Raw genomic sequence first — 16547 nt, 5'->3', positions numbered from 1 at the left:
AAGAATTGGAAAGGGTTCAGCAAAAAGTTCCGAGAGAGAGTCAAGGCTCGGAAAGCCCTTCGGGGCGAGAAAAGGAGGGATCGAAATCTCTTCCATGGGTCCAAGAGAAGGCGGAGGGGACATGATACCACCTACAAGCATCTCCATCAGGAGACCACTGCTGGCAGTGGTGGGGGGCTCCTGGTTTAACAGACAATGCGGGAGAAGATTCAGGGGTTGGATGCTGACGTTAGATACAGTCAGGCTAGAGAGAAGGTTTTAGGTTTTAACAGGGGTGGTAGTTCACCGTCAGACGAGCTTGTCTAGAGCGGCGCTGGACTCTCTGGGAAGCTTCCAGTCATGACTGGGTGGATCTGTTCTGGCTCAACCAGCAGTTATAGACTGGCTCCAGGAATTGCTGGTGAAATACTTTGCAATACCTGTGCCCCGCAGGGGGCCGGATTGGGGGATCCTCATGGTCATTTCTGGGCTTATCATCAATGAGTGTGCTGGGCCAGGTTTCAGAAACAAGCCATGTACAAAATTGCACCCCCATACCCACATTGCACGTTGAAAACAAGCCAGGATTGTGCATGTTGATGTTTCCATACAGGGACCCTACCTTGCACACGTGCATCCGATACTTTCTGCATGCCACTCTTAACCGTTCCTGCACGCTGACTCACGCCGATCCGTAGTGGCTGTCTGTGTGGCACTGGATAATCCAAGACCACTCTGGCATCTGCTGTTTGCTGGGCAGTGGGGAGAGGCGGCCATGGGGTGTGGGCTGGTTTTTGGGGCTCCCCAGGTGAACTGACACAGTAGCAGTCTGAGGGATCTGAACCCGAGAAACTGCAAATGCTGACTAGACATAACCAGCAGGGAGTCCAGCAGCACCTTCCAGACCTAACTGGTTTATGATGCAATTCCCCCTCATGTCAGTTCATTATGGAATTTTCTCCGAATGCATCTGACGAATTGATTTTTACCCTACAAAAGCTGAAGCCCAAATATATCTGTTAGTAGCCTTTATGCCGCATGGGTGGGGAACCTCAGGCCGGGGGGCTGGACCCGGCCCTTGCTTGCCTGGATCCAGCCCCAAGGCTCAGGGCTGCCCGCCAGCATCGGGGAGCCCATGCTGGGGCTGCAGCCCCCTTGCTGCTCCACCAAGGGTCTGGAGCGCACCAAACCTGCTTGTCTGGCCCCCCTGGGCTCCGGCGTGGGAGGGGAGTTGTAGGATTCAGGCAGGAGCCACATCAGCTTGGGGTGGTTTTTTTTTTTTTTTAACTGCTCACTTGTGTGCGCCCCCCCGACTGATTTTTCTGCGGGTCAGTGGCCCCCGGCTAAAAAACGGTCCGGCCCCCGCTTTCAGGTGCCCCCAGGCTCCTTGTGGTCTGTGCTGCACCGGACTAACCGGGCCCCCTGGCCACGGGCAGCAGCCTGGCGCCCCACGCGCTCCGCTCCGGGCGCTCGTCCAGTCCGGGCTTTGCGCGGAGCCGCGCCCCAGCGCTCCGGCAGGGAGCCCTCGGGGCTGAGCGGCGGCCGCCTGGGCCGCCAGGGGGCGTGCGGGCATGCGCGCTGGCGCCCATGCAAATCCGCCGTGCGCAGCCCGGTGGGCTGATGTGACACTCGCACCTGCAGCACCGGCCGGCAGGACAGCTCCGCCGCGCGGCGCCCCGGCCAGGTAACCCCCCCGCCCCGCCCCTGCGCCGCCGGGCTCCGCAGCGGGGCTCGCCTGCTGCATCAGTCTCTTGTGCCGCTTGCTTGCAGCTGCGAGGTGGAAGTCACCCTGCCCTGAAAGGAGGCGAGGAGGCGGCTTCCCCCAGCTGGCCTGGCTCGCTGCTGGAGCGGCCACCCCCGACGGAGCCCGGCTTCTTGCAACTTGGCTTAAACTTCCTGCGGCTCTGCAATGGAAGGCAAAGGTAGGTGTCTTGGGGGCGGGCTGGGCGCCCCGGGCGGTGGAGCCCGAAAAGACTGCAGTGCCGGGGGGCTGTGCGTTGTGCTAGGCCCGCCGGGGTGGGCAGTGTGCCTGGCAGCAGCGGCAGGGGGTGGAATCGGGACAGGAGATCCCTGGGCAGCTGCCCCTGCGTTCTGTGCAGCAGGCTGCGGAGGGGAGGAGGAGGGTGTTTTTCCCACTGAGGCAGAGGGAGCTGGTGGTTTGTTGCCTGAAGGCTGAGGGTTTGCATAAGAAGTCGGGGCTGGCCTGGGGTGCGTTGTCAGGCAGCTGTTCCAGGAGCCGAAAGTGGGTGAGAATTCCACCTGATCTATCCCAAACCCCTCCGGTCTCCTAGGTGGAGACAAGCACCGTGTCCTCCCCCTGCTGCAAACGGAGCGGCTCCTGCCAGGCGGCGAGGTTGGGAGAAATGCAATGCATGTCCTAGTGAACCCGCTCCGCCTGGAACCGAGGTGTCACTAACGCTTAGCTAGCTACGGTGCATCCCCCTTAGATGTAACCCAGCATCATTCATTCACACCAGGCGTGCATCCCTCCCCATCCGTACACACACACACACACACACCCATGCCTGTGTCACTGCACAGAGATCCCACACGTACAAGCAACTGGTACATGGACTCTCCATCGCTAATACCGATTACTAATGAAATAATGGGCGGGCACGTCCCTCTAGCTAATACAAAGGCTGGATTGCATTCCGGTTTAACCCTGCCTGCATTCCCCTCTATAACACAGCTCCACAACTGCCTTCATTGCTCCCCATGCGACAGGAGCAAGACTACGGAGTGCATTAAGTCAGGGGAAACGAGGCAGCCCTGTATAATACAGTGCTCCATGCACCACCCGGATCTGAGCTAGCTATATTTAAAAGCCAGTTTTATTTTTATAATGGTCTTGTCAGTCGGGGCTGGAGCTCTCCTGGGTGGAACTGTCGGCTCATATGCTGCTTAAGGCAAGCAGCTATTTCAGTCCCAGAGAGGCAGCGTGTCCTACAAAATGCCATTACCTGGGAGCAGGGAGCAGTGGAATTCACAGGGTTTGAGCAGAGCTGAGTGTGGTGTGTAAAAAATAATAATAATAATAATAATAATCTGCAAAGGTCTGGTTGGTTTGGCCCTCACCGAAGTCCAGCAGCCTCCATTTCGGACCTGCCGTATTATTTCTGTGATTGACTGATGCGTGGCCCTTGTGTCTCGGTGCGCGCTGTTTGTCTGCGTGCTGGGTGGGAGAATGAAAAGCCTGTGCCTGAAATACGATCCCTTCCCTGCGTTGCCAGGCACTGCGACCACAGACCGGGGGGGGGAGGCTGTAGAATTGCTGATGGACTCGCAGACCGGGTGGGGGTGTATGTGTGGAAAGGAAATGCTTGCTCAGCAGGGTGCCCCTTCCTTGTGCTGCAGTGACAGCCCCGCCTGACCCAGGGCTACAGAGCCCCATTCAGGTGCAGACCTGCCCACGGCCACCCCGGGGCTTTGTGGAACAGAGAGCCACCTGGCGGGGGGCCGTCTGGCCACGGTTTCTTGTGCTTGCACCTTTGCAAGACGGGCTGTCTTGCATCACAGGCCCAGGGGCCTCTGGCGCCCGCGAAGGGGTCAGATGGGACAGCAAGTGTTTCTGTAGCCAGCTGGCAGCAGGTTCCTCGTACTAGCATCTCCAGCGCTGGGGCAAACGAGGCTCTCTCGGTTTAATTCCCTCTGTCATGGGCCGCCTGGGCAGAGTCACCCCTCCCTCCCCCCAGAAATTGTCCCTGTAGAAGTGGCCAATCCAAAGCAGAGAGGAGCTTAAGGGAAAAGGAACCTCGGTGTCTTGGTGGGGACTGTCCAAAGCAGCTGGGGCTCGGGTCAGTGTCGGGGCCGGATCCTGCTCTCTCGAACCCGGGAAAGAGCCTTGTGCGCCTGTCAGTGGCAAGGCATGGCGCAGGATCGCCCCCAGAGCGGATCTCCACCCCACCCCAGACTCCTCCGCATCTGGACTCCTTGTGCCCGGCCCTCGTGCCCGTTCAGCAGAGCTGCCGAGCGGGTGACTTGTTTACGTTTGGTTTTCCATTAGCAAGCAAACCTCCACCTGCAACGTCCTGTGTGTGGCGGTCATAGATCGCGGCTCGTGTCCCCCCAAAGAGGGTGCCTTTTTGATGCCGTCTGTTCCCTGAAACCGTTCCATCTCCCCTGCCCATGGTGGCTGTAGAGAGCAGGCATTCCAACACGCGCTGGGCGCATTACCAGGGCCGCCTTACCATGAGGTGAACTGAGGTGGCCACCTCAGGTGACAGATGGGGGGGGGGAGAGCACCACTAGGACCCAGAGTGTAGAAAATCGTGTCTGCTGCCGTTAGTTCTCCTTTATTGGGGTAGGTAGCAGAGCAGCCATGAGAGGAGTAGAACAGGAAGGAGGCAGAATTGAGACCTTTCCAAGTTTTGGCCCACACGAGGGGGCACCGGGGCGCCATTTGAGCTCCCCGCCTCAGGTGCCAAACTGTTGTGGGCCAGCCCTGCCCGTTACACTCACCCTGCAGAATAACCCGGGATTAGAACGAGGGGGGCAGAGAACCGCCTGCCCAATCCCCCAACTCAGCTGCCCCAGGAGAGCCGAGTGAAGTCTCCTGCCGTGCAGCCTGGATTTGGGACCCCGGGCCTTGGCACGTCTCTGGATGTGGCCTCTAATGATGCCCCGGGAACAGATGGCCCTGCGCTTTGCCGCTGCCTGAAATCTGCCAGGACCTGGAAGTGCTCGGAGCAGCCCCCGGGGCTGCTCTGCGGCCAGAAAGCCAACGGTCCTGCTCCTGGCCGGCGAGTGCAGGGCCCCGCAGTGCCAGCACAATGGGCACAGCCATGGGAAGGGGGGGCATCCAGACATGCCCTGCACCCTGCTGGCCCCTGGCTGCCTGCAGGGGCGCCAAGCCCAGGGCCAGGGGAAGGAGAGCGGTTTGGTGCCATCCTGGCCCTCTCTTTGAACCGTCCTGAGCTCTCTGTGAGCAGCCCCTAGGACCAGGCCCAAGTGCACTGCTGCCCCTGGCTAGTACGTGCTCGGTAGCCCTGTAAAGGGCGTATTCCTTGCCCTGAGCAGCACAGGGCAGGCTGGCCAAGCCACCGCAAACACGGTTCTGGCACTGCTGGCCTTGCTTTGCACGCAGATAGCAGACGGCACTGGGGACACTAACTGTTCTATGCGAATCGGGGCCCGCCGGTCCGGGGGAGCATGGGCAGCAGCCGCTCGGCGCTGTGTAGTCCTGGGGAGGCTGGCATTATGGCTACGCACACGGCCGTGCTGGAAGAATGGGGCCATGGAAATTCACGGTCACGCCACAGTAGCTCCGGTTTCTGCCCCGGTTGTGGAGATGGGGCTGGGGGCGGAGCCTGTTCTGGGGCATGGGACAAGGACCTGGCTGCTTTCTTGAAGGGGGCTGTTCTCTGGGCGTGGGACAGCAGGATGCTCTCACCTTGGTGCTGCAAGTCTGCCAGGAGATTTGGGGCACATCGCTCAGGCCAACAGCATTAGGCTTGCGTGTCTGGAGTTTGGCGTGCTCATCCGTGGCCCTGCTTTCCCAGCATGCTTGGGACCTCCCCACACCAGTTCAAAGCAAGCGGTTCCTTAGACCTCCACGTCGGGAAAGGGGATACTGGACCGACTCCTCTGACCCGCGGTTACCCTCGCCGGGTGGCTTGGGGCCTCGGGGGGGCGTTGCAAAGTTCGATTCAGTCGCACGGAGAGGTTAAGTGCAAAGGGCTCCGCTCTGGTTAGCGCTGAGTGAATAGCTGACTAGTCAGGGCAATGGCCTGTGTGAAAAATCTGAGAAAAAGGGCGGTGGGGAATCATGGCAGGCTGACCCCCAAATGGAACATTTTCTGTTTTTCCCCGATTGAAATGAAATCCCCAAGCAGGTCTGTTTAGGGTAATTTTTTTTCTCGTCAGAAATAAAGGTCACTGTTTTTTCTTGCCAAAGTGAAATATTGAAATGTTTCGTTCTGAAAATGTCAACACAAAGCTGACTTGAATGAAACACGCCCCTTCCCCCCATGCCCACGCTAGTTGCCGAATCAGCCCGAATTCACAAATCATTTTGGCTGACCGGAAAGTGCCTTTTCCGCCAATCAGGCCCCCTCCCCCATCCAATCCCAGCGCAGACACACCATTGTCACTGGCGTTCGGTGCCTTGCCCTGCTTTTGGGAATGTCTGAGCACCGTGGTAGGAAGGGGGGTGAGTGCGACGGGGAGGGCAGGGCGCGGCAGCCCTCGGGCTCGCCTGGGTTTACGCCTTCTGTCTCTAAGCTCCTTTAAAACTCAACTTCCACTGAAGCGCGAGGGCTGGAGACACCGGCCGGGGCAGCCCGGGGCCCTGGGGTGACACAGACTCTCCCTCAGGCCGGGCTCCCACACACAGGGGCTAACTCACGGCCATTGGTGCGGCCGGGTAGGACTTTCCCCCAGAGCAGCCGGGAGCGACCTTGGGGCTCCCTCCCCTTCCTCCTCAGCGTGTGGCGAGAGTCACTTGTCGGGATCATTGGGGCGTCTCCCCTCACCGCTTCCCTGCCCGCCCCGGGGCTGAACCTTGCCCGTGGCAAGTCGTGGTCCAGTCTCCTGAGGGCTGTGGGAGTTGGGCCTGGCTCGGATGGCTGGGTTTAGCGTGCGGGTGGGGCTGCACAAGAGAGGAGACCCGTCTGGATGACCTGGTGGGCCCATCTGGACTTAAACGCCATGATTCTAGACCAGGCCTGGAAGAGCAGCTGAGCTACGGGTCCTACCGGCATAGTGCTGGTAACCCTACGGGCAGACCACGCGGAATGGCTGGCTGGGCTGACATTACAAGGCCGTGGGTTTCACGTGGGACAGGTCCCGTAAGCCACCGAGCAGGGCGCAGCGAGCGCGGTGCTGGTCGTTCTGAGTCCCCAGTGCCTTTGTCCCAAGGTGACTCCGTTAGTCCTTTTCTAGCCGTCCATTTGACCATCCTGTGCGGGAGCGTCTGCCTCAGAAGGGCCAGAGAGACCCGGCATTGTCCGATGCTCGCTCCCAGCTGGTGACTGGAGGAGCTGGCCGTGGCATGGCCGGCAGGCGGGTAACCAGAGGAGCTGGTTCCGGTGTGGAGACAGAGATAGCCACAAGGTTGGATGTCCCCCCTCCAGAGCCTAACTCTCCTCCCCCACCATTGTGTTAGACCCCTCCTTCCAATGACACTTTCTCCTCTCTGGTCAAAGACACTCCGCCCCATAGCAGCCACCACTGCAACTGGGAAATGCAGGCACATTCCTCCCCGGCTTGGGAAGCACATGGCTTACATGTAGACTTCAGGGAATGTTGGGGTCGGGTCCTTACATATTAATTTATGTCTAGCCATGGAACATAATGAATGTGCTATTTTAATGCATAATGTATTCCCTTACAGAGCTAGAAATATTAAAAGGAGATTTTGTGTGCTGTTATCTGTAAAAGGACTGATGAAAGCATGGGCAACTCCTATCTCTCTCTCTCTCTATCTAGCCATCTATCCCCATACACCCTATCTAGCCATCTATCCCCATACACCCTATCGAGCCATTTATCCCCACACACCCTATCTAGCCATCTATCCCCATACACCCTATCTAGCCATCTATCCCCACACACCCTATCTAGCCATCTATCCCCACACACCCTATCTAGCCATCTATCCCCATACACCCTATCTAGCCATCTATCTAGCCATTCCCATACACCCTGTCTGTCTGTCTGTCTGTCTGTCTGTCTATCTATCTATCTATCTATCTATCTATCTCCACACATCCCCTCTATCTATCTATCCCCACCCACCCCCTCTATCTATCTATCTATCTATCTATCTATCTATCTATCTATCTATCTATCTATCTATCTATCTATCTATCCCCACACACCCCCTCTATCTATCTATCTATCTATCTATCTATCTATCTATCTATCTATCTATCTATCTATCTATCTATCTATCTATCTATCTATCTATCTATCTATCTATCTATCTATCTATCTATCACTGGATATCCTTTAGCATGGTAAAAGGCAGTTTGACAATAACAATTTTCCTGATGAACATGATAATTCATATTTTCACTGATCTGAATGTAGAGATTTGAATGCATAATGTTGCTGTTATATGAGGGAGGTTGAGGTTGGACATTAGGAAAAATTTCCTACCTGTCAGGGTGGTGAAACGCTGGAATAAATTGCCGAGGGAGGTTGTGGAATCTCCGTCACTGGAGATATTTAAGAGTAGATTGGACAGACACCTGTCAGGGATGGTCTAGACAGTGCTTGGTCCTGCCGGGAGGGCAGGGGACTGGACTTGATGACCTCATGAGGTTCCTTCTAGTTCTACGGTTCTATGATTCTATGAGGGAAACTGGAGTTTACTCTTCTCTGCCAGTATCCGTGTATTCATTTCATGTTTATGTTTTCTATGTACTTTGTTGTATTGCCTCCCATAGAGTAGCCATTACACTAATTCTCTGGGTTTCCCCTCCCTGGCCTGGTGTTGAGGTAATCCTGCCGATACGACCTTTGCCCCCGGTGTACTCATTGAGGTGTAAAATGCCAGATCGCTATTGGTTTAAAACACCCACCCACATACGGGAGGCTACAGCTTTTTCTTCAGGTTGAATTAAACTGTGTATCTGCTGAGTCTTGATGGTACAGTAGGAATTCGGTGGCGGGGGTGATGGCTTCTCACTCAGCTGAGTGAGGAGACTTAGGAGCAGGCCGAGGGGGGGAGGGGAACGAAGGAGATAACTGCCCCGGGGCTCAATGATACAAAAGGGTTTCCAGCTGCCACCACTACTGCCCCATATATCGCTGCCAGCTGCACTGTGCTGAGGGCTGCCTCACACCAGCCCCTCCCCTATTGCTCAAGGCTCCGCCCCTCCTGGGGTGTGGCCCACGGTCTTCCCGCCTTGCCCTGGGGCCCGGCGAGGCTGTGGGCTGCGCTGCATAGGGATGATCGTGCAGCATGCATGGTTGAGCTGTGCTGGTGGTAGAGTCCACGCTAGAGACTACATTTCTTTGCCTTGTCTTTAATATCTTGCAGTTGGGTTTTTTCTTGATTGCTGACGGGGTGTATCCATATCTAACAGGGGACCTGTGATTCTTCCCATCAAAAATCGCATTCCTCTGCCTTTCACCCAACCCTGTCCCTGCCCTTGCTCAGACCTTTGTGCTAGATGTGTTTTTATTACCCCTCTGTCTTTGGGCGATGAAGTGAATCGGCTGGCTGATGCTACGCAGCAGATTTATGAAGAACAGTCAAAAGTACAGGATATTTTATTGACCAAAGGAATAAGAGAAAATCTTTGTGCTTCCCTGTCATTGTGGATGTATTATTAATGCCAAAGTCACTCTACTTGGAGGCTCTGTGGTCTCCAGAAGAGACCGGCAAGAGTGAAGGCTCTCAGGAAAGAATGGGCCAATGTGGACCATGGATGAGGACCCTTCCCTACTCGGTCCAATGTGGACTTTTGGTCCCGAATTTCAGAGTCCATGTTGATGAGCGCTTGGTTTGTTCTGGAGCATGGGCCCCTCAGGGCTTGCAAAGATTTGTGGCCTGAACTCCGCATTGAATTTTTCAAATAGACCCTTTTATAGAGGCACACCTTACCACGCCTGGCTCTCCAATAGGAACCTCCCCCGGATCTGGGGGCATTCAAAATGTGGATCTGGATTCTGTAGCTGGACTCCAGCTCTGGACTGTACAGAAAACAAAGAATGGATATGGGAGGGTGGTTTCAATGATCAATCATTTATTAGATTCAGCACTTGGATAAGCTACTGCCAGCCAAACACCCTCAAAGACAGCCTCTGAGTGCTTCATTGTTTATTCATGTGGGGCCCTGAGAGCTGGTGTTTGGAGACAGCTGTCTTGTCTTGAGGGGAAGGAGGCTGCTTCATTGATTAGAAAACTTAACTAATCTTTCAGTAATAGTTCCTAAAAGTATTACATGAAATACAGGGCACACACCAGGACTATGCTGTGAAAACGTGTTACTCCATTTAAGAACATAAGAACGGCAGTACTGGGTCAGACCAAAGGTCAATCTAGCCCAGTATCCTGTCTGCCGACAGTGGCCAACACCAGGTGCCCCAGAGAGGGTGGACCGAAGACAATGATCAAGCGATTTGTCTCCTGCCATCCTGCTCCAGCCTCTGACAAACAAAGGCCAGGGACACCATTTTATCCCCTGGCTAATAGCCTTTTATGGACCTAACCTCCATGAAATTATCTAGCTTCTCTTTAAACTCTATTATAGTCCTAGCCTTCACCGCCTCCTCTGGCAAGGAGTTCCACAGGTTGACTACACGCTGTGTGAAGAAGAACTTCCTTTTATTAGTTTTAAACCTGCTTCCCATTAATTTCATTTGGTGTCCTCTAGTTCTTCTATTTAGGGAACTAATAAATAACTTTTCTTTATCAGCCCTCTCCACACCACGCATGATTTTATAGACCTCTATCATATCCCCCCTCAGTCTCCTCTTTTCTAAACTGAAAAGTCCCAGTCGCTTTAACCTCTCCTCAAATTTAATGAAAAGAGAGATTTCCGTTTAGACAAGAGTGCGGAATATATCCTGTTGTTATGAAATCTTATGTCTGGAAGGGTGGCTAATATACAATTCCTCCTTCCTTTGAGAACCCTTCCCCACTGCTCCGTGGTGAGCCTATTGAGTTGTAAAATGCCAGATCACAACAGATTTAAAAAAACCCACAAAACACCGAGTCAGCCTTACAGAATGTTCATGACTCCAAGCTACTACAAGCCAGAAAAAAACAGCCATGAGAGCAATGAGCTCAGTGAAAATAAAGCAAAATCCAGCAAGTTTTAGTCTGCTGTAAAGAAAAATGCTTATGCCTATATAAAGGGAGATTTGGATTTATTAATTTGATATTAATGAGCCATTGTGGCAAAGTGGGTTGTAGGAAGAACAGCATAAGCGTCTTACTTTGCATAACACCCCTGACACATTTGATCTCTTCATCTGCAGGATGAAATCAAGGTTTTCAGTCATTTTCCAGCTATTGAAAGTTATATTTTTCTTATTACTACTCCCAGGGCGGTTGCAATTTTAGCAAGGCACATTAACCAATGCACATTCACGTCCAGATAATTGCATTGGTGCATTTGACACACTGGCAAAGTCGTGTTTCGTTCATTTTAAAAAAATTTAAGATTTTAAAAATATGTTTCGTCGCATCCGTGTCATGTACTATAGAGGTTCCATACTGGCAATGGGAGCCGTTTTGTTCCCACAGGAAAAGCAAGTGAGAGGAAACTATATGGTCTCATTTAAGATTTGGACTTTCACCAGTTTTAAGTCTAAGCCTTGAGACATGCCATTAAAACCAGTGAAATTTCTCTTCATTTTAACTGACAGTATAATTTGACTGCTAAGTACAGTCAAGATGTATATTATTTTATCCAGCCAAGGTTTTTCCGTTCTATCCACACATGTAGTAGCTCAGTGCTGACAGTGTCTAAGATGATGGCCATATTAAAATGCCTGTACGGATTAGATACAAAGTGAAGATTTTAAAAGGTCATGCCCTAAATAGGATGAAATTATCATTGCTTCAAGGTCATGGATGGCCAGTAATGCAGGCAAAGGAAGGCACGGCCTTCCCAAAACTGCCTACATGCCTGGCCGCCCGGAAAGTGGAGGCTGCAGTTCGGCAGCCTGGCTCCCCAGCCACCACGGAGGGCTGGGGCTACACTGTGTCAGCCCCAGCTCTCTCCCCCCAGGTGGCCAGGAAGGATCGGTCTGGGGTGGGCGGGGCTTGGCTTTTGGGGCGGAGCCTCAGGTGGAATGGTGGGACTGCTGCTTGCCTTAGGCCTGCCGCCCATGTTCAAGGTGACAATAAGAAAGACAATTCAAAGCAAGCCTCTTTCATTCTTGGCCTGTTTGTGAGATTCATTGTCCCTGCGCCTGCCTGACCTGCCTTTGGAAGATGGTGTGCGGCTTTTGTGGTCAACCAGTGGTTGTGTTAGTAAGGTGGTAGTCTGTCCCGTTGTTATTTGGTCTGGCTAATGGAGCGCCTGCTGGTTTATTTCATGCAACTCCTTCTTCTCCATAGCCCAAGGTACAGGCTTTCCTTCCCTAGCTCTGCTTTTAACCCAGCTTTTAAAAAATGCCCAACATCCAACCGTAGCAGGATGTAGGCAAGTGCGAGTGTTGAATCTGACACAGCCTTTGAGTAAATGGGCGTCAGGAAGTGCCGGTGAGCCAAGACAGGCCGTCCTATATTATCCTCTTGGGGGTTCTATCAATACCCAGCGAGAGAGACTGTTCTCTTTTAGCGATAGGTTCATAGTGAGGAACCATTGGTCCTGATCAACCAAATAGAGCCACTTTCTGTTGGTTGCTAACACTGGTGCTGCTCATCAGTAGGCAGCAAGAGTGAGTAAGTGAGAGCAGAGCTCGGCTCAGGCTGCTCTGCAGAGCCCCACAGTTCGGGGCAGATTGCAGGACAGGCTGTTAAGGTGGATCAGTGGAGTTGCGGCCGAGTAAGGGGCTGTCCGGGGAAATGTTACCCCTCAGAGACTGTGATTCGGAGTGAGATCATAGGGGTGCACGGGCACGGGGCTCACACGCACACAGCTCCTCTTTTTAATCTTTATTTGCTAAGACCAATGGGTGTGACTCAGATCTTATGCGACCATACCTTGGGAATAGCCCCTGGAAATATCAAGGACCTGGCACCTTAAAGACTCACATTGTTATTGGGGTTCTGTTTCAAGCTCTGTCATGCGCTTCACTCAGCACACAGCCAACCTGTGGAACTCCTTGCCAGAGGATGTGGTGAAGACTAGGACTTTAACAAGGTTCAAAAAAGAGCTAGATAGATTCATGGAGGTTAGGTCCATCAATGGCTATTAGCCAGGATGGGTAGGAATGGTGTCCCTAGCCTCTGTTTGTCTGGAAATGGGTGATAGGAGAGGGATCACGTGAGGATTACCTGTTGTGTTCCCTCCCTCTGAGCATGTGGTATTGGCCACTGTCAGCAGACAGGACACTGGGCTAGATGGACCGTTGGTCTGACCCAGTCTGGCTGTTTTTATGTTCTTATGAACCCTCAGCAAGCATCTACAGTCCATTTTCCCCACCTGCAAAGCAAGTACCATAAAACCTATCCCCTAGAAGTGGGAGAAACTTTTGCGCACAACTTTTCTTTGGTGAAAAATTTAGACACGAAGATACAAATATTTCTTCAAAGTGTGTTGGTTTCAATTAATTGTTTTGCTAGAAAAAAACCCAATTCCTCCCCCAATTCTCCTCTCCCCCCCATTAAAATATTTTTGTTTAATTTTTTTTGTTTGAAATGAACTTTTTGTTTAAAAATTCCTTTAATTTTATGAAAACATCAAAACATTTTAAAATGCTCCAAGTGAAACCAAAATGTTTATTTTGGGGCCAAACAAAACAGTACTCAGAGTTTTAATCCTGAGTGAATATTTTTTCACTTTCTGGAACATCCAGCAAACTGAAACATCTGTCATTCGCAGAGCTCTGCAGCCTGCCGCACAGAGACACTATGAAGTTTATCTCATACTTTTAATGCTCCCGCTGATGAAGCATGGTGCACCTGCATCACAAAGCTTTATAGCCCTTGCGATAGATTCCCATTTTGCGGCACACTTCTGCCTTCATCCCTATAATGCTGCTCAGTTCTATCACCCTCTTCCACCTGCAGTTCTTTTTTTTTTTTTTATAAGCTCAAGTCCTGTTACACGTCTGCATTTCCAATTCCTTGGTCCTGATCTTTGTAGCTTTTCTAATCTATTACTGGCCGGTTTGCAGTGAAAAGGGCTGTGAACTGCACAAGGTATTCTCTGCAGAGAAGAATGTGACTTAGACCATGTCTTCACTAGACGGAAGATTGACCCTGCCGTGATCAATCGCCGGGAGTTCGATTTAGCAGGTCTAGTTGAGACCTGCTAAATCAAACTCATAGGGCATCCCATCAGTGGCCAGTTCTGCTTCTATAAAAATTACGCTTATTAAGTTTGCAGATGATACCAAGCTGGGAGGGGTTACAAGTGCTGTGGAGGGTCATAGGGTCGTAATTCAAAATGATCCAGACAAACTAGAGAAATGGTCTGAAGTAAAAAAGATGAAGTTGAATAAGGACAAATGCAAAGTGCTCCTCTTAGGAAGGAACAATTCATTTCACACATACAGAATGGGAAGCGACTGTCTAGGAAGGAGTCCTGCAGAAAAGGATCTAGGGGCCAGAGTGGACCACAAGCTAAATGTGAGTCAGCAGTGTGATGTTGTTGCAAAGAAAACAAACGTGATTCTGGGATGCATTAACAGATGTGTTGTGAGCAAGACACAAGAAGTCATTCTTCCGCTCTACTCTGCACTAGTTAGGCCTCAGCTGGAGTATTGGGTCCAGTTCTGGGCACCGCATTTCAAGAAAGATGTGGAGAAATTGGAGAGGGTCCAGAGAAGAGCAACAAGAATGATGAAAGGTCTAGAGAACATGAGCTATGAGGGAAGGCTGAAGGAATTGGGTTTGTTTAGTTTAGAAAAGAGAAGATTGAGGGGGGACATGAGAGCAGTTTTCAGGTATCTAAAAGGGTGTCATAAGGAGGAGGGAGAAAACTTGTTCATCTTGGCCTCTGAGGACAGGACAAGAAGCAATGGGCTTAAACTGCAGCAAGGGAGGTTTAGGTTGGACATTAGGAAAAACTTCCCGTCAGGGTGGTGAAACACTGGAATACATTGCCCAGGGAGGTTGTGGAATCCCCATCTCTGGAGATATTTAAGAGCAGGTTAGATAAATGTCTATCAGGGATGGTCTAGACAGTGCTGGGTCCTGCCATGGGGGCAGGGGACTGGACTTGACGACCTCTTGAGGTCCCTTCCAGTCCTAGGATTGTATGATTCTGTGATTCTGCAAGGAGTAAGGGAAGCCAAGGGGAGCGTTTATTCCCATTGGCCACCCACTGCGGGGACAGTGGGAAAATTTGAAACCAGGTACGTTGACTCCAGCTACGTAATGAACATAGCTGGAGTTGTGCATCTTGAGTCGACCGTCCCCTTTGGTGCAGACCTGGCCTGAGGCTGGAACAGGAGCCCTGTACGACTCCCCATGCAACGATGGAAGAGCTTGATGAGCAATTTTTAAAAGCCCTGACTAGTTCTGACCTGGGGCTTGCTCAATGCACAAATGGGCTCTTCTAGGGGGGCAATCAAAGGGCTTTGGGAGGGGAGAACCAGGGAACTCTCTTTGTAAGGCTGCCAGGCAGCTCTGTGGGTGCCAGCAGTCTACCCTTGTTTTGCACCACGAAGGGGGGGGGGGGGGGCTGTATTTGACTGGCTTCGGTAGTCCTGGAATCAGAAATCCCTCCCCAGGCCTGTCTGCCAACCCCCCAGCTGTCACACTCGGGTTTCTTAGTGGGACAAGGTGATCTGGCCTACAGGGTCTTGAGATGACGGTGTCCTGGCTCTGGTCCCACAAAGCAGGCATGTCCCCCTGAGTCCACGTCTTTCTGTGCTCCTGTAGGGCCTTGCTGGCATTTCATCAGCACTGGGTGGCTTGGGGGTGGGGAGGGGCCTTCTGAATCCCCTGACGGGCTGATCCTAATGTGCGCCAGGTGGCTCGTGTTTTGAACAGAGATCGAGGTGCACCAAAGAAGCCATTTGCAGAGAGGGATATTCTGTTGCAGCTGGAATGCCATCTACTGTAACCTATGTGATACATAGGGCATCGCCCGTAGCAGGTGGTGAGCCAACACTGATACTAGCGGGTGGCTGCTCCAACATGCAGTGAGTTGCCGGGTCTCAGTACTCCCAGCAGAGCTGTATCCCTGCAACAAAACCTGCTGTCGCAACGTCACTCATTCCCATCTGGCGGGGTGCTGTAACCCACTCCTGTGGCCAGAGGGAGCCAGCACAAACCTGGCCAATCAGGCTGAGAAGCAGTCAGCCAATCAGGCCCGGGCTGGGCCCTATAAAAGGTGGTAGAGCAGAAGGGTTCTCACTCTCACCCTGACCAGCCAGAGAGAAGAGCTGGGTCCTAGAAGGGGAGGGAACCAGCGGCACCTGCATAGAGCAGGCTTAAGGGAGCTAGGCAGAGGCTCCAGACTGTCACTTGCAAGTGCACGGGTCATGGGGAGGTGGCCCAGGGAACAGGAACTGTCAAGGGGAGCGAAGAAGGGCAGGACGGGGCTCTGGACCCAGGTCTCCCCTTGCACTACACCAGAGCGTGGCCTATACAGCGTGGCCTCCTGTACGCCATAAAACAGCTGGTCCCAGTGTGCGGGAGGCGATGGGAGAGTGGGGGAGGAGTTGATCAGTGGGGCAAGCAACAGTGGGGGAGGGAGGAGAAGCTGCTGCTGGTGGGGGCTAAGCGCCCACTAATTTGTTTCCATGGGTGCAGCCATGGAGCCAGCGCCTCTGATTGCAACGAAAACGCAGTCCGGCATGGCACCATTTTCTCTGACGACGGCCTTACAGCGCCATGCTCGTTTATCTGCCAGGCAACGGTCGGTGCACACGCGCCCTGTAACGGTTTCACCGCGGGACCCGACAGATGGAGAATCGAGGCTGAGGGAGAGAAACACTGAAAGGAAAATGAAGCTACGTGCACGTGTGAACTGGTGGCAAACTGCGACCTT

At 52.7% G+C, this 16547-nt stretch overlaps 1 protein-coding gene across 1 annotated transcript in view; it reads left to right on the top strand.

The window, feature by feature from the left end:
- Nucleotides 1–1544: 1544 nt before the first annotated feature.
- Nucleotides 1545–16547, top strand: part of FGF12 (fibroblast growth factor 12) — a 244174-nt gene continuing 229171 nt past the window's right edge. The window contains exons 1-2 of the mRNA XM_075938276.1: nt 1545–1663; nt 1750–1901. Coding sequence (XP_075794391.1) covers nt 1889–1901 — 13 coding nt within the window. The 5' untranslated portion in view covers nt 1545–1663; nt 1750–1888. The remainder of the gene's footprint in view (nt 1664–1749; nt 1902–16547) is intronic.

This window comes from Pelodiscus sinensis, chromosome 10, assembly GCF_049634645.1.
Source record: "Pelodiscus sinensis isolate JC-2024 chromosome 10, ASM4963464v1, whole genome shotgun sequence".
Classification (NCBI taxonomy): Eukaryota; Metazoa; Chordata; order Testudines; family Trionychidae; genus Pelodiscus; species Pelodiscus sinensis.
Note: the sequence above shows the minus strand (reverse complement) of the source record. Positions and strands in the feature narration are given on the sequence as shown.